The following is a 26,178-nucleotide window of genomic DNA, read 5'->3' as shown; positions in this document are numbered from 1 at the left end:
TTCCACAGTGCATCTACATGGTTCCACATTGTATCTACATGGTTCCACAGTGTATCTACATGGTTCCACATTGTTTCTACATGGTTCCACACGTGTATCTACATGGTTCCACATTGTATCTACATGGTTCCACATTGTATCTACATGGTTCCACACGTGTATCTACATGGTTCCACATTGTATCTACATGGTTCCACACATGTATCTACATGGTTCCACATGTGTATCTACATGGTTCCACATTGTATCTACATGGTTCCACACATGTATCTACATGGTTCCACATTGTATCTACATGGTTCCACACGTGAATCTGCATGGTTCCACATTGTATCTACATGGTTCCACACGTGTATCTACATGGTTCCACATTGTATCTACATGGTTCCACATTGTATTCATGTCTGTTCATCCACTTCTATAGACTCTCCTGAAACAATCCCACAAAAACACAAGTTGACATGAACATTCCAATACAGGTTTCTAAATGTGTGTGTGTGTGTGTGTGTGTTCCCTCCTCTGCAGGTGTGTGTGATGTGGACCTCCAGAACAAGGCGGGGTACACAGCGGTGATGCTGGCCTCCCTGACGGCCCCGGACGGCTCTGGGGACATGGAGGTGGTCGGCAGGCTCATGGAGCTGGGGGACGTCAACGCTCGAGCCAGCCAGGTCAGGTCACTGTCACTGCCTCTGTAAACGCCAAATACACGCCTCATACTTCATCCTAACACTCTTATATGGCACATATTGTACCGTAGGACCAAGCTTCTCAGTATTCCAAAGCAATAGACAAGAATTGCTACAAAATCCATAGCGGATATTTCAGAGTTACATACACTATACACTACCAGTCAAAAGTTTTAGAACACCTACTCATTCAAGGGTTTTTCTTTATTTTTACTATTTTCTACATTGTAGAATAATAGTGAAGACATCAAAACTATGACATAACACATATGGAATCATGTAGTAACAAAAAAAGTGTTAAACAAATCAAAAATATATTTTATATGTGAGATTCTTCAAATAGCCACCCTTTGCCTTGATGACAGCTTTGCTCACTCTTGGCATTCTCTTAAGCAGCTTCATGAGGTAGTCACCTGGAATGCATTTCAATTAACAGGTGTACCTTCTTAAAAGTTAATTTGTGGAATTTCTTTCCTTCTTAATGCGTTTCAGCCAATCAGTTGGGGGGGTATACAGAAGCTAGACCTATTTGGTAAAAGACCAATTCCATATTATGGCAAGAACAGCTCAAATAAGCAAAGAGAAATGACAGTTCATCATTACTTTAAGACATGAAGGTCAGTCAATACGGAAGTTTCTTCAAGTGCAGTCTCAAAAACCCTCATGCGCTATGATGAAACTGGCTCTCATGAGGACCGCCACAGGGATGGAAGACCCAGAGTTACCTCTGCTGCAGAGGATAAGTTCATTAGAGTTACCAGCCTCAGAAATTGCAGCCCAAATAAATGCTTCACACAGTTCAAGTAACAGACACATCTCAACATCAACTGTTCAGAGGAGACTGTGTGAATCAGGCCTTCATGGTCGAATTGCTGCAAAGAAACCACTACTAAAGGACACCAATAAGAAGAAGAGACTTGCTTGGGCCAAGAAACACGAGCAATGGACATTAGACCGGTGGAAATTTGTCCTTTGGTCTGGAGTCCAAATTGGAGATTTTTGGTTCTAACCGCCGTGTCTTTGTGAGATGCAGTGTGGGTGAACGGATGATCTCCGCATGTGTATTTCCCACCGTAAAGCATGGAGGAGGAGGTGTTATGGTGTGGGGGTGCTTTGCTGGTGACACTGTCTGTTATTTATTTAGAATTCAAGGCACACTTAACAGCATTCTGCAGCGATACGCCATCCCATCTGGTTTGGGCTTAGTGTGACTATCATTTGTTTTTCAACAGGACAATGACCCAACACACCTCCAGGCTGTGTTAGGGCTATTTTACTAAGAAGGAGAGTGATGGAGTGCTGCATCAGATGACCTGGCCTCCACATTCCCCCGACCTGAACCAAATTGAGATGGTTTGGGATGAGTTGGACCGCAGAGTGAAGGAAAAGCAGCCAACAAGTGCTCAGCATATGTGGGAACTCCTTCAAGACTGTTGGAAAAGCATTCCAGGTGAAGCTGGTTGAGACAATACCAAGAGTGTGCAAAGCTGTCATCAAGGCAAAGGGTGGCTATTTGAAGAATCGCTTTGGATAAAAGCGTCTGCTAAATGGCATATTATATATATTATAAGAATCTCAAATATAAAATATATTTTGATTTGTTTAACACTTTTTTGGTTACTACATGATTCCATATGTGTTATTTCATGTCTTAAAGTAATGATGGACTGTCATTTCTCTTTGCTTATTTGAGCTGTTCTTGCCATAATATGGAATTGGTCTTTTACCAAATAGGTCTATCTTCTGTATACCCCCCCAACTGATTGGCTGAAACGCATTAAGAAGGAAAGAAATTCCACAAATTAACTTTTAAGAAGGTACACCTGTTAATTGAAATGCATTCCAGGTGACTACCTCATGAAGCTGCTTAAGAGAATGCCAAGAGTGAGCAAAGCTGTCATCAAGGCAAAGGGTGGCTATTTGAAGAATCTCACATATAAAATATATTTTTGATTTGTTTAACACTTTTTTTGTTACTACATGATTCCATATGTGTTATGTCATAGTTTTGATGTCTTCACTATTATTCTACAATGTAGAAAATAGTAAAAATAAAGAAAAACCCTTGAATGAGTAGGTGTTCTAAGGCGTTTGACCGGTAGTGTATATACAAAAGTATGTGGACACCCCTTCAAATTAGTGGATTTGGCTATTTCAGTCACACCCGTTGCTGACAGGTGTATAAAGTCAAGCACACAGCCATGCAATCTCCATAGACAAACAGTGGCAGTAGAATGGCCTTACTGAAGAGCTCAGTGACTTACTGAAGAGCTCAGTGACTTTCAATGTGGCACCGTCCTCTGTAGCTCAGCTGGTAGAGCACGGCGCTTGTAACGCCAAGGTAGTGGGTTCGATCCCCGGGACCACCCATATACAAAAAAAATTATGCACGCATGACTGTAAGTCGCTTTGGATAAAAGTGTCTGCTAAATTGCTTATTATTATGCCACCTTTCCAACAAGTCAGTTCGTCAAATTTCTGCCCTGCTAGAGCTGCCCCAGTCAACTGTAAGTGCTGTTATTGTGAAGTGGAAACGTCTAGGAGCAACAATGGCTCAGCCGTGAAGTGGTAGGCCACACAACCTCACAGAACGGGACCGCTGAAGCGCTTAAAAGTCGTCTGTCCTCGGTTGCAACACTCACTGCCGAGTTCCAAACTGTCGCTGGAAGCAACATCAGCACAATAACTGTTAGTCGGGAGCTTCATGAAATGGGTTTCCATGGTATTTGGTATTTTTGTTATTTTATTAGGATCCCCATTAACTGTTGCGAAAGCAGCAGCTACTATTCCTGGGGTCCACACAAAACATGAAACATGACATAATACAGAACATGAATAGACAAGAACAGCTCAAGGACAATAAAAAATACAAATAAATGTAGCCTACATATCAATACATACACACAAACTAGGTCAAATAGGGGAGAGGCGTTGTGCCGTGAGGTGTTGCTTTATCTGCTTTTTGAAATCAGGTTTGCTGTTCATTTGAGCAATATGAGATGGAACGGAGTTCCATGCAATAATGGCTCTATATAATACTGTACACTTTCTTGAATTTGTTCTGGATTTGGGGACTGTGAAAAGACCCCTGGTGGCATGTCTGGTGGGGTAAGTGTGTGTGTCAGAGCTGTGTGTAAGTTGACTATGCAAACAATTTGGGATTTTCAACACATTAATGTTTCTTATAAAAAGAAGAAGTGTTGCAGTCAGTCTCTCCTCAACTCATGGCTGAGCAGCCGCACACAAGCCTAAGATCACCATGCGCAATGCCAAGCATCGGCTGGAGTGGTGTAAAGCTCGGGCTAGGCCCCTTAGTTCCAGTGAAGGGAAATCTTAACGTTACAGCATACAATTACATTCTAGATGATTCTGTGCTTCCAACTTTGTGGCAACAGTTTGGGGGAAGGCCCTTTCCTGTTTCAGCATGACAATGCCCCCGTGCACAAAGCGAGATCCATACAGAAATGGCTTGTCGAGATCGGTGTGGAAGATCTTGACTGGCCTGCACAGAGCCCTGACCTCAACCCCATCGAACACCTTTGGGATGAATTGGAACAGTGACTGCAAGCCAGGACTAATCGCCCAATATCAGTGCCTGTCCTCACTAACGCTCTTGTGGCTGAATGGAAGCAAGTCCCCCGCAGCAATGTTCCATCATCTAGTGGAAATCCTTCCCAGAAGAGTGGAGGCTGTTATAGCAGCAAAGGTGGGACCAACTCCATATTAATGCCCATGATTTTGGAATGAGATGTTCGACGAGCAGGTGTCCACATACTTTTGGTCATGTAGTGTAGCTATGAAACATCAATATACAGTAAATTGGACCTGTGTAGTGATTACTTGTTTAGAATAATAATATATTTTAAATGTTGATATAGGAGACTAAGCTATAAACTATATGAATCCGCACCAAGGGCCAATGGTGTGTCAGGCATTTTAGTCATTTAGCAGAGCAGACAATTCGTACTGGTCCCCTGTTGGAATCTATCCCACTATCCTGGCGTTGCAAGCGCCACGCTCTACCAACTGAGCCACAGAGGACTACCACGGTGATCATTCCGCGCAGAAATCACAATAACATGTCTTAACTGGCCCATGGGCAGCGCCTGCATAGTTTTCCTCTCTATTTCAAACACACAACAAAATATTGTCCTGTATGTCCAGCCCCCTAGCCTAAAGATGGATTCTGGCCCGTCAGTTTCAGCTCTGCATCTCCTCATCCCTGTCTCTCTCCGTCCAGGGGGGTCAGACAGCTCTGATGCTAGCGGTGAGACATGGCCGGGGCCTGATGGTGCGTCTGCTGCTGCGCCGCGGCGCCGACACCAAAGTCCAGGACCGCCAGGGGGCCACGGCCCTCATGTGCGCCTGCGAGAGGGGCCACACACACATCGCCCGGCTGCTGCTGCAGAGGGCAGAGTGTGACACCAGCATCGCAGACAGGGTGAGTGTTGGATGGATACACTACAGAACACACAATCCCCCACCCCCTGAAAGCCTCAGGGGTTTCACCATGAGACCAATGGTGACTTCAGGAGTAGGCAATACATCTAATGACCTGCTCCTACGCCACCTAGTGAATAAGACTACAAACTACACCCTTGGGGGGGAATTAAAGACCATCTCAAATCAAGTATATTGCCATTATAAGACTCAATGTTAACAGGATGTCAGTCCTCTTTTCTCACTAGAATTAGTGACTTTGCTGAAAGAGCAGCTTAGGCCATTGGAAGCATTTGAAAGCCCAAATACCTCGGTTGAGTCCCAAATAGCACCCTGTTCTCCATGGGCCCTAGTCAAAAGTAGTGGACTAAACATGGAATAGGGTGCAGTTTGGGATGCATCCCTTGACTCGTTGAGCTGAGAGTGACGGCGTGGCTTTGCTATAATAGAGCTAGCACTCAGCTCTGTGGATTAATGAAGCCTATTGTTGAGGCAAACCTCACTGCACTATGACAAGCTAATCACTAATCTGCTAATCTGTAGAGAAAGAGGAAAAAACGAGAGAGAAATCCTCTGTCCAATTCTCCCCGTAGACTGGTAGAGGATTAGAGCAAAGCTGTCTCAGTTCAGGGCCTCCTTCCTTGAATTGCCTCCATCCTATCCTCGATGCCAAAGTGTTCATTGAATCAATTCTTAAATGTGCACTATGCCGTTTTCTCTCACGTTTTTTTTATATTACTGTCGTTTAGCATGGTTACATACTTTAGCATAGTGTGTGCCAAACCTCCTGCAGTACCTCCACTCATTCCACTTATTTGATGTATTTCACTACTAGCACACCTGATTCAAATAGTCAACTTATCATCAAGTCCTTCAGTAGTTTAATCAGGTGTGCTAGTTCAGGAATATACCAATGTGGAATAGCTGAGGTTAGTCAAGGAGTGGGTTTGGGAAACACTGCCTTAGCATACACAGAATGATTTAAAGTGCATACCTCAAGTGTTGATCTTCTCTTCTTTCTTCCACACCCCCCTCTTTTCATGTCCACCTCCTCCAGCGTGGTCGCACGGCCTTCTCTGTAGCGCAGCAGGGGTCCCACGATGACATCACAGCCCTTCTCAAGGCCCACCACACACACGCTGGGACGTCTGTCTGAGACCCCGTCCCCCTGGATGGAGTCAAAGACACAGATGTCGCAGTACAAGGAATGTCCAAGCCCAAATGACACCATATTCTCTACTGTATATAGAGTCTTTCTTTTTACCAGAACTTAGGTAAAGTATCTCCTTCTGACTCCTTATGTCGCCTCCTGTCTCCTTCTGACTCCTTATGTCTCCTTCTGACTCCTTCTGTCTCCTTCTGACTCATTCTGACTCCTTCTGACTCCTTCTGTCTCCTTCTGTCTCCTTCTGGCTCTTTCTGTCTCCTTCTGTCTCCTTCTGACTCCTTCTGTCTCCTTCTGTCTCCTTCTGACTCCTTATGTCTCCTTCTGACTCCTGACTCCTTCTGACTCCTTCTGACTCCTTCTGTCTCCTTCTGTCTCCTTCTGACTCCTTCTGTCTCCTGTCTCCTTCTGTCTCCTTCTGACTCCTTCTATCTCCTTCTCTCCTTCTGACTCCTCCTGTCTCATTCTGACTCCTTCTGTCTCCTGTCTCCTTCTGACTCCTTCTGTCTCCTTCTGACTCATTCTGTCTCCTTCTGACTCATTCTGTCTCCTTCTGACTCATTCTGTCTCCTTCTGACTCCTTCTGTCTCCTTCTGACTCCTTGTCTCCTTCTGACTCCTTCTGACTCCTTCTGTCTCTTTCTGACTCCTTCTGACTCCTTCTGTCTCCTTCTGACTCCTTCTGTCTCCTTCTGACTCCTTCTGTCTCCTTCTGTCTCCTTCTGACTCCTTATGTCTCCTTCTGACTCCTTCTGTCTCCTTCTGACTCCTTCTGTCTCCTTCTGACTCCTTATGTCTCTTTCTGACTCCTTCTGTCTCCTTCTGTCGCCTTCTGACTCCTTCTGTCTCCTTCTGACTCCTTCTGTCTCCTGTCTCCTTCTGACTCCTTCTGTCTCCTTCTGACTCCTTCTGTCTCTTTCTGACTCCTTCTGACTCCTTCTGTCTCCTGACTCCTTCTGTCTCCTTCTGACTACTTCTCTCTCCTTCTGTCTCCTTCTGTCTCCTTCTGACTCCTTAATAATAATAAATAATAATAAGCCATTTAGCAGACGCTTTTATCCAAAGCGACTTACAGTCGTGCGTGCATACATTTTTGTGTATGGGTGGTCCCGGGGATCGAACCCACTACCTTGGCGTTACAAGCGCCGTGCTCTACCAGCTGAGCTACAGAGGACCTGTCTCCTTCTGACTCCTTCTGTCTCCTGTCTCCTTCTGACTCCTTCTGACTCCTGACTCCTTCTGACTCCTTCTGTCTCCTTCTGACTCCTTCTGACTCCTTCTGTCTCCTTCTGACTCCTTCTGTCGCCTTCTGACTCCTTCTGTCTCCTTCTGACTCTTTCTGTCTCCTGTCTCCTTCTGACTCCTTCTGTCTCCTTCTGACTCCTTCTGTCTCTTTCTGACTCCTTCTGTCTCTTTCTGACTCCTTCTGTCTCCTTCTGACTCCTTCTGACTCCTTTTGTCTCCTGACTCCTTCTGTCTCCTTCTGACTCCTTCTGTCTCCTTCTGACTACTTATCTCTCCTTCTGTCTCCTTCTGACTCCTTCTGTCTCCTGTCTCCTTCTGACTCCTTCTGACTCCTGACTCCTTCTGACTCCTTCTGTCTCCTTCTGACTCCTTCTGTCTCCTTCTGACTCCTTCTGTCTCCTTCTGACTCCTTCTGACTCCTTCTGTCTCCTTCTGACTCATTCTGTCTCCTTCTGACTACTTCTCTCTCCTTCTGTCTCCTTCTGACTCCTTCTCTCTCCTTCTGACTCCTTCTGTCTCCTTCTGACTCCTTCTGTCTCCTGTCTCCTTCTGACTCCTGACTCCTTCTGACTCATTCTGTCTCCTTCTGACTCCTTCTGTCTCCTTCTGTCTCCTTCTGACTCCTTCTGACTCCTTCTGACTTCTTCTGTCTCCTTCTGACTCCTTCTGTCTCCTTCTGACTCCTTCTGACTCCTTCTGACTCCTTCTGTCTCTTTCTGACTCCTTCTGTCTCCTTTTGACTCCTTCTGTCTCCTTCCGTCCCCTTCTGTCCCCTTCGGTCTCCTTCTGTCTCCTTCTGACTCTTTCTGACTCCTTCTGTCTCCTTCTGACTCCTTCTGACTCCTTCTGACTTCTTCTGTCTCCTTCTGACTCATTCTGTCTCCTTCTGTCTCCTTCTGACTCCTTCTGTCTCCTTCTGACTCCTTCTGTCTCCTTCTGACTCCTTCTGTCTCCTTCTGTCTCCTTCTGACTCCTTCTGACTCCTTCTGACTCCTTCTGTCTCCTTCTGACTCCTTCTGTCTCCTTCTGACTCCTTCTGTCTCTTTCTGACTCCTTCTGTCTCCTTCTGTCTCCTTCTGACTCCTTCTGACTCCTTCTGTCTCCTTCTGACTCCTTCTGACTCCTTCTGACTCCTTCTGTCTCTTTCTGACTCCTTCTGTCTCCTTTTGACTCCTTCTGTCTCCTTCCGTCCCCTTCTGTCCCCTTCGGTCTCCTTTTGTCTCTCTTTCTCATTCTTTGTGTTGGTCACCTATTGGCTGTGGCTTGACTTCTCCGACACTCAGTACTGACTGAGCTCAGCTGGTCACGTTAGTCGCTGACTACTAGGCTCTAGCCAAAAGTAGTGCACTATACAGTAGGGAATAGGGTGCCATTTCAGACCCAGGCGAAGATCTCTCACCTCCGCTCATCCGCTTTCCGAGGTCTCTTTCCTTCTCTCCCTCTTGGGCCACTAAGGTTCAGGTTGTGAGGTCAATGGCATTCACTATTCCCAACCATGCTTGGACTGAGCTCTTCGCTTCCTGTTCCTGGACAGGAAAACATTTTTTTCTTTAAAGACTCATGTGTGCCAGTGGAAGTGTTATTATGACAGCCGTGCGAAGCTCCAATCCTGGAGGGCGATATTGTCTCCTGGTCTTTGTCCTCGCCTTTAAAATAGATCCAATTGTCTATTTTCTACCTGGGACTCGTCAGCCAATCAATGACATGAACTGACCCAATAAGTGCCACAAAGGGAGATCCCAAAAACCAGCAGGACTGCGCCCTTGTTTATCCCTGTTACGTCCATGAGAAAGGTTTGTGAGAAAGCGCGTTACAAATAAAATACCAGTGGGGTTGATGGGTTAATTGCTCTGCTGGTACTGTAAACATTGCTGTTATGCTATCCCCTGGTATGGCATTAGGGGATAGTGTGTCAAATGCTTTTACATGCCTTGACTGGCCTTTATTGATTGTGTAATGTGGGACTTTTATTTTGATATCTGTTATTCTGACTCTGCTTTATACTAGCTCTAGCATGTGCAGCAGGAAGGAGAGCTGTGTTAACAGACTGATATAAATACCAAATAAAGCCAATGTAGTTGGTCTTTGGGTTTGCACCACTACCCTCAGGGCATTTCAGCTAGAGAGAATTATTACAGTATATATACAGTACATTTACATTTATGCTTGCCTGGATTGAACTGTCTCCTACTATCAGCAATATGTTGCATGTCAATCTCAATACTGTATGAAGTTAAATATCAGTGAGCTATAGTGTTAAAAAACTGTATTTCATTATGATCAATATCCATTGGAGACAAATCTGACAGTTGATTTCACTACTAATTTCCATTCATTATTCTTAAAACAAAGCAAGATTGTTGACATATGACAGTTTTAATAAAATGTCAGGCGTTTTCCAATTATTTTGTATTGGATATTGGGAAAAAAACATTACAACTCATTGTATGTCATGACAGAAATGGCCAGCAGATGGCGCTACCTTTCCATACTGTTACGAATGCATGTTGTGAATGCATTACTGACTGAAAGTCTTTACATTTTATTCAGAGACATACATATGTATTGGATTAGAAATCAAATAATTTTGTAATGTGACACATCAATCCGAATTTCTAATTTCTCCAGTAAGTGCTACTCATTGATAGTAGTAGTAGTGGTGCATCTGGATAAGGTGAGTCCGCCCGTTTGAAATGCAAAATGCTTTTAGCATTTACAAAAGCTCCAATCCATTACTAGTGTTATAATAATCACACAAGCATTCAAAGTAATCCACCTTGCACTTACAAATTGAAATTCAATGCCCTGTCAGCCATAATAGATCACATTAATTCTCCCAGACCAGTATCCTGGTGGGAGTATGTGAGGCTTGACTATATGGAGAGATGGATTGTGTGAGGCAAGACAGAGGGAAAGAGTGTGTGTGTGTGCGTGTGCATCTAGGTGAGTGTGTGTGTGTGTGTGTCAAGGTTGTTATAGTAAACGAAAACTGAAACAAAAATAAAAACAAATATTGGAAAAACTATTTAGTAAACTGAAATAAAAACTACAAATATTTGAAAAACAAAAAAAATACTGAAACTATTATCTTTGACTGCAAAAATAAAATAAAATAAAACTCAGAAATTCTGTTTAGTTTTAGTTGTTTTCTTCTAAACTTTGTTTTCTAATGGGGTTTCCGAGCTTCTGAATCTGGCGTGTAAATGCTGCCAGTAGATGGCGATGTTTCAAATAGGCCTAGCTTGTGCATCACTATCACTAGCTATCAGTAGCTAACAGGGAAGAAATCCGAGGGCGAGCACGGAGCGTGACTGGGCCAAGCTAGAGCAGCCTGTGAAGTCGCTGGAGCCGTTCGCGATCCACCCCGACCAACTTCAAACTGACAGCCAGTCGCTGTCTGACCTTCTCAACCTTGAGGCACACTTGAAGTCAACTACTGTTGCAAAACAGTTGGCGCAGGTCCTCCTGAAGTCACTGTGTGAGAGCTTCTCATGCATACTGAATCCTCTGGCAGCTAGCTTCGATCCAACCCCTACTGCAGCTTCCCTGATGGACCCAAGAGTGTCTCTGGCACGTCGCTCAACAGAGATGGAGCCACTGATGAGGGAAGCAGAGTCTTTTGTACCTCAGCAAATCACAGCACCCCAGGCAGATGCCAGCAGGATGAATCCAACAAGCATCTCGACTACAGTGCTTCAGAAATATAGCTTCCTCGCATCGAGGATTGTGTCTGAGGTCACTGTCCGGCCGGAGGGTCAACCTGGCAGGGCATTAGGTGCCATGCGTGAGCTGCGGAAATACCTGGAAGAGGTAAAGGGGGGTATGTTTACAGAGTCGCCTCTTCAGTTCTGCCAGACAAGGATGGCGGTTTATCTAAAGCTGTGCCCTGTGGCACTGGATCGGGTGTCTGCCTCTGCCTCCCAAGCGTTCGTGGAGAGAATATTCTGTCTGTGGACAACTGCCATCAGGCTTGAAAAACCGAACGACCACCTCTCTGGAACGCAGTTCTTGAAGATAAACCAGAAAACCTTGTTTGGCTGAACAGAAACACACAACACACACACACACACACACACACACACACACACACACACACACACACACACACACACACACAAGCTGGCTGGCTGTGAACTGATAGATTTGTTGTACTGCTTATGGTTTTGCTGTAGTTGCAGCTGTTTGTATTAGCCCTATTTGAAGGGGTTAGTCAGTGATACAGGTTTAATATTACATAAGCATAACATGTCAAATGTGCCATGAGTTAATTTGTTGTTTTTTCCCCCTCTCTTTCTGTCAGATAAAGGTAAAGATAGGTGATTCTTCTTACATCTACTACTAGTTAAAAGAGCATTGGATTGGTGTAAACATCGGCAAGAGTTTCCTTCCACCAGTCTAGGCACTTATCCTTTAAATCCAAGTCACATTTGGATTGATTTATAATTTAAAGCTAACCAAACCTATGTCCTGGCCATGGAGTTGTATAGAGTCCTCTAGTGGCCAAAAGCCTGTGTTAGCATGGGCAGCGCCATTGATGGCCTCAGTGGTGCTACCCATGCTCGCATGACACAGATTCAGAGATGTTATGTCTATCCAAGTCTATGGTCCTGGCCCATCACCTTAAGTATTACTGCCCTCCAGTGGCAAGAAGTGGTATTTAGTATTTTATGAGGATCCCCATTAGCTGTTGCAAAAGCAGAAGCTACTCTTCCTGGGGTCCACACAGAACATGAAACATGACATAATAGAACAGCTCAAGGACAGAACTACATCCATTTTTGTTGCTGTTAAAAAGGCACATGTAGCCTACATATCAATACATACAAACAAACTATCTAGGTCAAATACGGGAGAGGCGTTGTGCCGTGAGGTGTTGCTTTATCTGTTTTTTGACTATGCAAACAATTTGGGATTTTCACCACATTAATGTTTCTTATAAAAATAAGTAATGATGCAGTCAGTCTCTCCTCAACTCTTAGTCAAGAGAGACTGGCATGCATTTATATCAGCCCTCTGATTACAATGACGAGCAAGATGTGCGCTCTGTTCTGGGCCAGCTGCAGCTTAACTAGGTCTTTCCTTGCAGCACTCGACCACATGACTGGACAATAATCAAGATTAGACAAAACTAGAGCCTGCAGGGGCCTCATGTATCAATCTTGCGTACGCACGAAAACACGGCGTACGCCAGCTTTCACGTTCACGGTCAGATGTACTAACAGTGAAATTAACGTAAGAATGTGCGTTCTTCCACGTAAACTTCAGGCCTGGCGTACGTACATTTTTGTGATGTTTGTCCGTTGGCGACTCATAGAGGCAATAAAGTGAAGTGGCAAACATTACACTACGAACTGTTCTATCGCACCTGCCAGATATTGCTTATAATTTGTAATTGATAAATGATTTGCCATATTATTGTCTATGAGTCTTATTAGAATATTCTATTAATTATGCAATTAAGTAAGAACATATATAAAGGATGTGAAAATTGATACAACCCGTCTAGCAATGGCAGCTTTGGCTTTATTAGAAGACATTTTCAATGGACAAATCCGGAGAGAACGAGTTTTTAGGGACCACGGTGATTTTCTGGCCCACGACGATGACTGGCTCATCAGCCGTTTCAGATTTCCAAGGGCTATACTCTTGGAGCTCTGCGCTGAGTTGGGTCCGAATTTGGAAAGAGAGACAGTGAGGAGCCACGCATTACCCGTTCCTTTACAGGTGCTTACTACACTTGGTTTCTAGCAACCGGTTCTTTCCAAAGAGAACTGGCAGACCGCTCAGGAATAAGCCAGTCGTGTTTGAGCCGTGCAATGCCACCTGTATGGGACGGCATCATCCGCTTGTCTACCAGGTATATAACGTTCCCATACGATGCAGGTGACCAGCCAAACATCAAAGCGCAATTTGCAGCGATAGCCGGTTTTCCTAATGTAATCGGAGCGATCGACTGCACACATATTGCTATAAAGGCGCCATCTGAAGACGAATTTGCATATGTGAATCGGAAACATTTCCATTCAATAAATGTGCAGATTATATGTGATGCACAAATGCGCCTAACAAATATTGTGGCAAGGTGGCCTGGGTCAACCCATGATTCATATATCCTTACAAACAGCATGGTTGGGATGAGACTCCAAGCTGGCAGGGTGCGCGATGGGTGGCTACTTGGTAAGTTATGCATTTAAATGTATGGTTCTATCTAAAAGTAAAATGTTTGTGTCTGTAATTATTATTACTGCCCATCAGGAGACAGTGGTTATCCACTAAAGACGTGGCTGTTAACCCCCTCACCAACCCACAAACTGACCGAGAGCGCAGATACAATGATGCCCATTCCCGCACTCGGTCAGTTGTGGAGCGGGCGATTGGGCAGCTGAAATGTCGGTGGCGCTGCCTTGACAGGACCGGGGGGATGCTGTTATACCGCCCTGACAAGGTTTGCCGCATCATACTGGCCTGTGGAGTGCTGCACAATGTCGCGCACAGGCATGGCATACCCCTTGGTGAGGTGGGGGCACCGCCAGATGACCCTGACCCAGGACCAGTATATGTGCAGCACAATCAACAAGCCATTCAGGCCCGTCAACGTGTAATTGCGACAATATAAATGGTACTCAGACACAAAGTTCATTTTTTGACCAATTCTTTTAATGAATGGCTTATTTCTGTGAGTGCGTCAGTGACATTTTTAAGGTGACTGTTCATTTCTTCAATGGCCCTAACAATTTGTTGTTGTGACTCCAGAACAGCATGCGTCAAGACACGGCCAGATGGACGGGCTTCAGCACTGGGGGGAACATTAGAGACACGGGAGACGCTGGACTGAATGGGCTCTGGCTGCTCAGGTGGTGCGGACACTGAGTGCGTGCCAGTGGACGTTCCTGCGGTTCCTAAGTCCAATTAAACACAGGCACATCTTAACAGTAATTTGAGTCTGTTCCTTATTAATGGGTACACGCATTTGCAATAAAAGCAGTGGATACGTGAAATCTCTGGTGTACCTTTTGCTATATTGCATGCATTTTAAAATAAACGGTGGCTGGCTATGTATATCAAAGTTAAGGAAATAAATCTGAGTCACCTTGCTGGCAGTCCTGTAGTATATCCGAGTCTCCTACATCAGCGGATACGATTCCAGAGATTAACGTGTCTCCTACAATAGAGGCAACTCTCTGATCAAAGGGTGCAAGTTCATCGGTCCCTGTACCACCGCCTGTTCTGCCCACACTTTGTCGGTGCGCAGCAGTTCTCCGCTTAACTTCCACCTTTATGTCTGACCATTTCTTCTTCAGTTCATTTACGGTGCGACTCTCAGATCCCACCGCGTTGACGGCATCTGACAAACTTGCCCACTCTTTTTTCTTTCTTTTGTTATTAATTCCAGAGGACAGATTTCCAAATAAAATATTTTTTCTTGTTTCTACCTCTGATAGTAGCACCTCTAATTCGTTTTCAGTGAAATTTCGTTTCTTGCTTGCTTTAGCCATGTTCTTGCAGGTTTCTTTTGCCAAATTGGACTAATTACCATATTTAAATTGATTTAATTGAGGGAGGAGACAGGGTGTGGTGTGGTGCTCGTGCATGTGCGCTCAATTTCGCGTTGATTGGGATGTACAAAGAGAATGTATGTGGAATGCTGCGTACGCAGAGATTCATACATCAGATTTTTTTGGTGCGTACGCACATTTATGGCTTTGTCCGTACGCAATGTTTTAGTATGAATTCAACGCAAGTCTTTGTACATGAGGCCCCAGGACTTGCTTTTTGGAGTGTGGTGTCAAAAAAGCAGCGCATCTCTTTATTAAGGACACCAAAAAAAACTATAGGCCTACAACAAATAAATGGCTCCTAGTCTCCCATGCATAGGCTATTTTCTGTCCCTAACACTGAAACTAAATAATATAAAAATGTTAAACTAAATATAAATGTTTTTATCAAACTGAAACTAAATTTTAAAAAATGAGTAAATCAAGTCTGAAAACCAACTGAAACTTCACTGAATTTCAAATAAAAATCCCAAAATGAATAGAAATAAAAACAAATACTAAATAACCAAAACTATAATAACCTTGGTATGTGTTGTGAGTCTGTGTGTATATGTCTGTGTGTGTGCGACCATGTGATTCTCTGTGTGTGTGTGTGTGTGTGTGGGGGGGGGGGGGGGGGTTGGCTTTATCTCCACTGCTGCAAAGCCCCACATTTCCCCAGGGGATCCCCAGGACACCTACTGCTATCTGACACACTAACCCCTCGCCTGCAGTCACATCCCCATCACACTGACCCCTCGCCTGCAGTCACATCCCCATCACACTGACCCCTCGCCTGCAGTCACATCCCCTTCACACTGACCCCTCGCCTGCAGTCACATCCCCATCACACTGACCCCTCGCCTGCAGTCACATCCCCCTTCACACTGACCCCTCGCCTGCAGTCACATCCCCATCACACTGACCCCTCGCCTGCAGTCACATCCCCATCACACTGACCCCTCGCCTGCAGTCACATCCCCATCACACTGACCCCTCGGCTGCAGTCACATCCACATCACACTGACCCCTCGCCTGCAGTCACATCCCCTTCACACTGACCCCTCGCCTACAGTCACATCCCCATCACACTGACCCCTCGCCTGCAGTCACATCCCCATCACACTGACCCCTCGGCTGCAGTCACATCCACATCACACTGACCCCTCGCCTGCAGTCACATCCCCTTCACACTGACCCCTCGCCTGCAGTCACATCCCCATCACACTGACCCCTCGCCTGCAGTCACATCCCCTTCACACTGACCCCTCGCCTGCAGTCACATCCCCATCACACTGACCCCTCGCCTGCAGTCACATCCCCATCACACTGACCCCTCGGCTGCAGTCACATCCACATCACACTGACCCCTCGCCTGCAGTCACATCCCCATCAAACTGACCCATCACACTGACCCCTCGCCTGCAGTCACATCCCCATCACACTGACCGCTCGCCTGCAGTCACATCCCCTTCACACTGACCCCTCGCCTGCAGTCACATCCCCATCACACTGACCCCTCGCCTGCAGTCACATCCCAATCACACTGACTCCTCGCCTGCAGTCACATCCCCATCACACTGACCCCTCGCCTGCAGTCACATCCCCTTTACACTGACCCCTCGCCTGCAGTCACATCCCCATCACACTGACCCCTCGCCTGCAGTCACATCCCCTTCACACTGACCCCTCGCCTGCAGTCACATCCCCATCACACTGACGTCGCCTGCAGTCACATCCCCATCACACTGACCCCTCGCCTGCAGTCACATCCCCCATCACACTGACCCCTCGGCTGCAGTCACATCCACATCACACTGACCCCTCGCCTGCAGTCACATCCCCATCACACTGACCCCATCACACTGACCCCTCGCCTGCAGTCACATCCCCATCACACTGACCCCTCGCCTGCAGTCACATCCCCTTCACACTGACCCCTCGCCTGCAGTCACATCCCCATCACACTGACCCCTCGTCTGCAGTCACATCCCCATCACACTGACACCTCGCCTGCAGTCACATCCCCATCACACTGACCCCTCGCCTGCAGTCACATCCCCTTCACACTGACCACTCGCCTGCAGTCACATCCCCATCACACTGACCCCTCGCCTGCAGTCACATCCCCATCACACTGACCCCTCGCCTGCGGTCACATCCCCATCACACTGACCCCTTGGCTGCAGTCACATCCACATCACACTGACCCCTCGCCTGCAGTCACATCCCCATCACACTGACCCCATCACACTGACCCCTCGCCTGTAGTCACATCCCCATCACACTGACCCCATGCCTGCAGTCACATCACCATCACACTGACCCCATGCCTGCAGTCACATCCCCATCACACTGACCCCTCGCCTGCAGTCACATCCCCATCACACTGACCCCTCACCTGCAGTCACATCCCCATCACACTGACTCTTCGCCTGTAGTCACATCTCCATCACACTGACCCCTCGCCTGCAGTCACATCACCATCACACTGACCCCTCGGCTGCAGTCACATCCCCATCACACTGACCCCTCACCTGCAGTCACATCCCCATCACACTGACTCTTCGCCTGCAGTCACATCTCCATCACACTGACCCCTCGCCTGCAGTCACATCACCATCACACTGACCCCTCGCCTGCAGTCACATTCTTCATCACACTGACCCCTCGCCTGCAGTCACATCCCCATCACACTGACCCCTCACCTGCAGTCACATCCCCATCACACTGACTCTTCGCCTGCAGTCACATCTCCATCACACTGACCCCTCGCCTGCAGTCACATCACCATCACACTGACCCCTCGGCTGCAGTCACATCCCCATCACACTGACCCCTCGCCTGCAGTCGCATCCCCATCACACTGACTCTTCGCCTGCAGTCACATCTCCATCACACTGACCCCTCGCCTGCAGTCACATCACCATCACACTGACCCTCGCCTGCAGTCACATCCCCATCACACTGACCCCTCGCCTGCAGTCACATCCCCATCACACTGACCCCTCACCTGCAGTCACATCCCCATCACACTGACCCCTCGCCTGCAGTCACATCACCATCACACTGACCCCTCACCTGCAGTCACATCCCCATCACACTGACCCCTCGCCTGCAGTCACATCCCCTTCACACTGACCCCTCGCCTGCAGTCACATCCCCATCACACTGACCCCTCGCCTGCAGTCACATCCCCATCACAATGACCCCTCGGCTGCAGTCACATCCACATCACACTGACCCCTCGCCTGCAGTCACATCCCCTTCACACTGACCCCTCGCCTGCAGTCACATCCCCATAACACTGACCCCTCACCTGCAGTCACATCCCCATAACACTGACCCCTCGGCTGCAGTCACATCCACATCACACTGACCCCTCGCCTGCAGTCACATCCCCATCACACTGACCCCATTACAGTGACCCCTCGCCTGCAGTCACATCCCCATCACACTGACCCCTCGCCTGCCGTCACATCCCCTTCACACTGACCCCTCGCCTGCAGTCACATCCCCATCACACTGACCCCTCACCTGCAGTCACTTCCCCATCACACTGACTCTTCGCCTGCAGTCACATCTCCATCACACTGACCCCTCGCCTGCAGTCACATCACCATCACACTGACCCCTCGCCTGCAGTCACATTCCCCATCACACTGACCCCTCGCCTGCAGTCACATCCCCATCACACTGACCCCTCACCTGCAGTCACATCCCCATCACACTGACTCTTCGCCTGCAGTCACATCTCCATCACACTGACCCCTCGCCTGCAGTCACATCACCATCACACTGACCCCTCGGCTGCAGTCACATCCCCATCACACTGACCCCTCACCTGCAGTCACATCCCCATAACACTGACTCTTCGCCTGCAGTCACATCTCCATCACACTGACCCCTCGCCTGCAGTCACATCACCATCACACTGACCCCTCGCCTGCAGTCACATCCCCATCACACTGACCCCTCGCCTGCAGTCACATCCCCATCACACTGACCCCTCACCTGCAGTCACATCCCCATCACACTGACCCCTCACCTGCAGTCACATCACCATCACACTGACCCCTCGCCTGCAGTCACATCCCCATCACACTGACCCCTCGCCTGCAGTCACATCCCCATCACAATGACCCCTCGGCTGCAGTCACATCCACATCACACTGACCCCTCGCCTGCAGTCACATCCCCATCACACTGACCTCATCACACTGACCCCATCACACTGACCCCTCGCCTGCAGTCACATCCCCATCACACTGACCCCTCACCTGCAGTCACATCCCCATCACACTGACTCTTCGCCTGCAGTCACATCTCCATCACACTGACCCCTCGCCTGCAGTCACATCACCATCACACTGACCCCTCGCCTGCAGTCACATCTCCATCACACTGACCCCTCGGCTGCAGTCACATCCACATCACACTGACCCCTCGCCTGCAGTCACATCCCCTTCACACTGACCCCTCGCCTGCAGTCACAACCCCATCACACTGACCCCTCGCCTGCAGTCACATCCCCATCACACTGACCCCTCGCCTGCAGTCACATCCCCATCACAATGACCCCTCGGCTGCAGTCACATCCCCATCACACTGACCCCTCGCCTGCAGTCACATCCCCTTCACACTGACCCCTCGCCTGCAGTCACATCCCCATAACACTGACCCCTCACCTGCAGTCACATCCCCATCACACTGACCCCTCGGCTGCAGTCACATCCACATCACACTGACCCCTCGCCTGCAGTCACATCCCCATCACACTGACCCCATTACAGTGACCCCTCGCCTGCAGTCACATCCCCATCACACTGACCCCTCGCCTGCAGTCACATCCCCTTCACACTGACCCCTCGCCTGCAGTCACATCCCCATCACACTGACCCCTCACCTGCAGTCACTTCCCCATCACACTGACTCTTCGCCTGCAGTCACATCTCCATCACACTGACCCCTCGCCTGCAGTCACATCACCATCACACTGACCCCTCGCCTGCAGTCACATTCCCCATCACACTGACCCCTCGCCTGCAGTCACATCCCCATCACACTGACCCCTCGCCTGCAGTCACATCCCCATCACACTGACTCTTCGCCTGCAGTCACATCTCCATCACACTGACCCCTCGCCTGCAGTCACATCACCATCACACTGACCCTCGGCTGCAGTCACATCCCCATCACACTGACCCCTCACCTGCAGTCACATCCCCATAACACTGACTCTTCGCCTGCAGTCACATCTCCATCACACTGACCCCTCGCCTGCAGTCACATCACCATCACACTGACCCCTCGCCTGCAGTCACATCCCCATCACACTGACCCCTCGCCTGCAGTCACATCCCCATCACACTGACCCCTCGCCTGCAGTCACATCCCCATCACACTGACCCCTCACCTGCAGTCACATCACCATCACACTGACCCCTCACCTGCAGTCACATCCCCATCACACTGACCCCTCGCCTGCAGTCACATCCCCATCACACTGACCCCTCGCCTGCAGTCACATCCCCATCACAATGACCCCTCGGCTGCAGTCACATCCACATCACACTGACCCCTCGCCTGCAGTCACATCCCCTTCACACTGACCCCTCGCCTGCAGTCACAACCCCATCACACTGACCCCTCACCTGCAGTCACATCCCCATCACACTGACCCCTCAGCTGCAGTCACATCCACATCACACTGACCCCTCGCCTGCAGTCACATCCCCATCACACTGACCCCATCACACTGACCTCGCCTGCAGTCACATCCCCATCACACTGACCCCTCGCCTGCAGTCACATCCCCTTCACACTGACCCCTCGCCTGCAGTCACATCCCCATCACACTGACCCCTCGCCTGCAGTCACATCCCCATCACACTGACTCCTCGCCTGCAGTCACATCCCCATCACACTGACCCCGCCTGCAGTCACATCCCCTTCACACTGACCCCTCGCCTGCAGTCACATCCCCATCACACTGACCCCTCGCCTGCAGTCACATCCCCATCACACTGACCCCTCGCCTGCAGTCACATCCCCATCCACACTGACCCCTCGCCTGCAGTCACATCCCCATCACACTGACCCCTCGCCTGCAGTCACATCCCCATCACACTGACAACTCGCCTGCAGTCACATCCCCATCACACTGACCCCTCGCCTGCAGTCACATCCCCATCACACTGACACCTCGCCTGCAGTCACATCCCCATCACACTGACCCTCGCCTGCAGTCACATCCCCATCACACTGACCCCTCGCCTGCAGTCACATCCCCATCACACTGACCCCTCGCCTGCAGTCACATCCCCATCACACTGACTACTCGCCTGCAGTCACATCCCCATCACACTGACCCCTCGGCTGCAGTCACATCCCCATCACACTGACCCCTCGCCTGCAGTCACATCCCCATCACACTGACCTCATCACACTGCCCCATCACACTGACCCTCGCCTGCAGTCACATCCCCATCACACTGACCCCTCACCTGCAGTCACATCCCCATCACACTGACTCTTCGCCTGCAGTCACATCTCCATCACACTGACCCCTCGCCTGCAGTCACATCCCATCACACTGACCCCTCGCCTGCAGTCACATCCCCATCACACTGACCCCTCGCCTGCAGTCACATCCCCATCACACTGACCCCTCGCCTGCAGTCACATCCCCATCACACTGACCCCTCGCCTGCAGTCACATCCCCATCACACTGACCCCTCGCCTGCAGTCACATCCCCATCACACTGACCTCGCCTGCAGTCACATCCCCATCACACTGACCACTCGCCTGCAGTCACATCCCCATCACACTGACCCCTCGGCTGCAGTCACATCCACATCACACTGACCCCTCGCCTGCAGTCACATCCCCATCACACTGACCTCATCACACTGACCCCATCACACTGACCCCTCGCCTGCAGTCACATCCCCATCACACTGACCCCTCGCCTGCAGTCACATCCCCATCACACTGACTCCTCGCCTGCAGTCACATCCCCATCACACTGACCCCTCGCCTGCAGTCACATCACCATCACACTGACCCCTCGCCTGCAGTCACATCTCCATCACACTGACCCCTCGGCTGCAGTCACATCCACATCACACTGACCCCTCGCCTGCAGTCACATCCCCTTCACACTGACCCTCGCCTGAGTCACAACCCCATCACACTGACCCCTCGCCTGCAGTCACATCCCCATCACACTGACCCCTCGCCTGCAGTCACATCCCCATCACACTGACCCCTCGCCTGCAGTCACATCCCCATCACACTGACCCCTCGCCTGCAGTCACATCCCCATCACACTGACCCCTCGCCTGCAGTCACATCCCCATCACACTGACCCCTCGCCTGCAGTCACATCCCCATCACACTGACCCCTCGCTGCAGTCACATCCCCATCACACTGACCCCTCGCCTGCAGTCACATCCCCATCACACTGACCCCTCGCCTGCAGTCACATCCCCATCACACTGACCCCTCGCCTGCAGTCACATCCCCTTCACACTGACCCCTCGCCTGCAGTCACATCCCCATCACACTGACCCCTCACCTGCAGTCACATCCCCATCACACTGACTCTTCGCCTGCAGTCACATCTCCATCACACTGACCCCTCGCCTGCAGTCACATCACCATCACACTGACCCCTCGCCTGCAGTCACATTCCCCATCACACTGACCCCTCGCCTGCAGTCACATCCCCATCACACTGACCCCTCACCTGCAGTCACATCCCCATCACACTGACTCTTCGCCTGCAGTTACATCTCCATCACACTGACCCCTCGCCTGCAGTCACATCACCATCACACTGACCCTCGGCTGCAGTCACATCCCCATCACACTGACCCCTCACCTGCAGTCACATCCCCATCACACTGACTCTTCGCCTGCAGTCACATCCCCATCACACTGACCCCTCGGCTGCAGTCACATCACCCATCACACTGACCCCTCGCCTGCAGTCACATCCCCATCACACTGACCCCTCGCCTGCAGTCACATCCCCATCACACTGACCCCTCACCTGCAGTCACATCCCCATCACACTGACCCCTCGCCTGCAGTCACATCCCCATCACACTGACCCCTCGGCTGCAGTCACATCCCCATCACACTGACCCCTCGCCTGCAGTCACATCCCCATCACACTGACCCCTCGGCTGCAGTCACATCCCCATCACACTGACCCCTCGCCTGCAGTCACATCCCCATCACACTGACCCCTCGCCTGCAGTCACATCCCCATCACACTGACCCCTCGGCTGCAGTCACATCCCCATCACACTGACTCTTCGCCTGCAGTCACATCTCCATCACACTGACCCCTCGCCTGCAGTCACATCCCCATCACACTGACCCCTCGCCTGCAGTCACATCCCCATCACACTGACCCCTCGCCTGCAGTCACATCCCCATCACACTGACCCCCTCGCCTGCAGTCACATCCCCATCACACTGACCCCTCGCCTGCAGTCACATCACCATCACACTGACCCCTCGCCTGCAGTCACATCCCCATCACACTGACCCCTCGCCTGCAGTCACATCCCCATCACACTGACCCCTCGCCTGCAGTCACATCCCCATCACACTGACCCTCGGCTGCAGTCACATCCACATCACACTGACCCCTCGCCTGCAGTCACATCCACATACACTGACCCTCGCCTGCAGTCACATCCCCATCACACTGACCCCTCGCCTGCAGTCACATCCCCATCACACTGACCCCTCGCTGCAGTCACATCCACATCACACTGACCCCTCGCCTGCAGTCACATCCCCATCACACTGACCCCATCGCCTGCAGTCACATCCCCATCACACTGACCCCTCGCCTGCAGTCACATCCCCATCACACTGACCTCGCCTGCAGTCACATCCCCATCACACTGACCCCTCGCCTGCAGTCACATCCCCATCACACTGACCCCTCGCCTGCAGTCACATCCACATCACACTGACCCTCGGCTGCAGTCACATCCCATCACATCCCCATCACTGACCCATCACACTGACCCCTCGCCTGCAGTCACATCCCCATCACACTGACCCCTCGCCTGCAGTCAATTCCCATCACACTGACTCCTCGCCTGCAGTCACATCCCCATCACACTGACCCTCGCCTGCAGTCACATCACCATCACACTGACCCCTCGCCTGCAGTCACATCCCCATCACACTGACCCCTCGCCTGCAGTCACATCACCATCACACTGACCCCTCGCCTGCAGTCACATCCCCATCACACTGACCCCTCGCCAGCAGTCACATCCTCACACTGACCACTCGCCTGCAGTCACATCCCCATCACACTGACCCCTCGCCTGCAGTCACATCCCCATCACACTGACCCCTCGCCTGCAGTCACATCCCCATCACACTGACCCCTCGGCTGCAGTCACATCCCCATCACACTGACCCCTCGCCTGCAGTCACATCCCCATCACACTGACCTCATCACACTGTCCCCATCACACTGACCCCTCGCCTGCAGTCACATCCCCATCACACTGACCCCTCGCCTGCAGTCACATCCCCATCACACTGACTCTTCGCCTGCAGTCACATCTCCATCACACTGACCCCTCGCCTGCAGTCACATCACCATCACACTGACCCCTCGCCTGCAGTCACATCCCCATCACACTGACCCTCGCCTGCAGTCACATCCCCATCACACTGACCCCTCGCCTGCAGTCACATCCCCATCACACTGACCCCTCGCCTGCAGTCACATCCCCATCACACTGACCCCTCGCCTGCAGTCACATCCCCATCACACTGACCCCTCGCCTGCAGTCACATCCCCATCACACTGACCCCTCGCCTGCAGTCACATCCCCATCACACTGACCCCTCGGCTGCAGTCACATCCACATCACACTGACCCCTCGCCTGCAGTCACATCCCCTCACACTGACCCTCACACAACCCCATCACACTGACCCCTCGCCTGCAGTCACATCCCCATCACACTGACCCCTCACCTGCAGTCACATCCCCATCACACTGACTCTTCGCCTGCAGTCACATCCCCATCACACTGACCCCTCGCCTGCAGTCACATCCCCATCACACTGACCCGCCTGCAGTCACATCCCCCATCACACTGACCCCTCGGCTGCAGTCACATCCCCATCACACTGACCCTCACCTGCAGTCACATCCCCATCACACTGACTCCTCGCCTGCAGTCACATCTCCATCACACTGACCCCTCGCCTGCAGTCACATCCCCATCACACTGACCCCTCGCCTGCAGTCACATCCCCATCACACTGACCCCTCGCCTGCAGTCACATCCCCATCACACTGACCCTCGCCTGCAGTCACATCCCCATCACACTGACCCCTCGCCTGCAGTCACATCCCCATCACACTGACCCCTCGCCTGCAGTCACATCCCCATCACACTGACCCCTCGCCTGCAGTCACATCCCATCACACTGACCCCTCGCCTGCAGTCACATCCCCATCACACTGACCCCTGCCTGCAGTCACATCCCCATCACACTGAACCCTCGCCTGCAGTCACATCCCCATCACACTGACCCCTCGCCTGCAGTCACATCCCATCACACTGACCCCTCGGCTGCAGTCACATCCCCATCACACTGACCCCTCACCTGCAGTCACATCCCCATCACACTGACTCTTCGCCTGCAGTCACATCTCCATCACACTGACCCTCACCTGCAGTCACATCCCCATCACACTGACCCCTCGCCTGCAGTCACATCCCCATCACACTGACCCCTCGCCTGCAGTCACATCCCCATCACACTGACCCCTCGCCTGCAGTCACATCCCCATCACACTGACCCCTCGCCTGCAGTCACATCCCCATCACACTGACCCCTCGCCTGCAGTCACATCCCCATCACACTGACCCCTCGGCTGCAGTCACATCCCCATCACACTGACCCTCGCCTGCAGTCACATCCCCATCACACTGACTACCTCGCCTGCAGTCACATCTCCCATCACACTGACCCCTCGCCTGCAGTCACATCCCCTTCACACTGACCCCTCGCCTGCAGTCACATCCCCATCACACTGACCCCTCGCCT

The 26,178-nt window shown here is 50.6% G+C and overlaps 1 protein-coding gene and 2 long non-coding RNA genes across 4 annotated transcripts in view; 2 read left to right on the top strand and 1 right to left on the bottom strand.

Annotated features, from left to right (window-relative positions):
• LOC121580664 (KN motif and ankyrin repeat domain-containing protein 2) overlaps positions 1-6,535 on the top strand; it is a 34,747-nt gene extending 28,212 nt beyond the window's left edge. For both annotated transcript variants that reach the window (XM_041895642.2, XM_041895643.2), the window contains 3 exons: positions 526-668; positions 4,927-5,127; positions 6,184-6,535. In XM_041895642.2, the coding sequence (XP_041751576.2) occupies positions 526-668; positions 4,927-5,127; positions 6,184-6,282 (443 nt within the window). In that variant the 3' untranslated portion in view covers positions 6,283-6,535. The remainder of the gene's footprint in view (positions 1-525; positions 669-4,926; positions 5,128-6,183) is intronic.
• Positions 6,536-13,285: 6,750 nt separating this feature from the next.
• Positions 13,286-14,533, top strand: LOC121581430. Its single transcript, XR_006661750.1, has 2 exons — positions 13,286-13,712; positions 13,791-14,533. It is a non-coding gene; the product is annotated as an uncharacterized LOC121581430 (long non-coding RNA).
• On the bottom strand, positions 14,171-15,470 carry LOC123492376. Its single transcript, XR_006661751.1, has 2 exons — positions 14,626-15,470; positions 14,171-14,434 (listed from the first exon to the last, which is right to left on the bottom strand). It is a non-coding gene; the product is annotated as an uncharacterized LOC123492376 (long non-coding RNA).
• Positions 15,471-26,178: the final 10,708 nt, after the last annotated feature.

This window comes from Coregonus clupeaformis, chromosome 14 (genome assembly GCF_020615455.1).
Source record: "Coregonus clupeaformis isolate EN_2021a chromosome 14, ASM2061545v1, whole genome shotgun sequence".
NCBI classification, from domain to species: domain Eukaryota; kingdom Metazoa; phylum Chordata; class Actinopteri; order Salmoniformes; family Salmonidae; genus Coregonus; species Coregonus clupeaformis.
The sequence above is the reverse complement of the archived record's forward strand: the minus strand, read 5'-3'. Positions and strand labels throughout refer to the sequence as shown.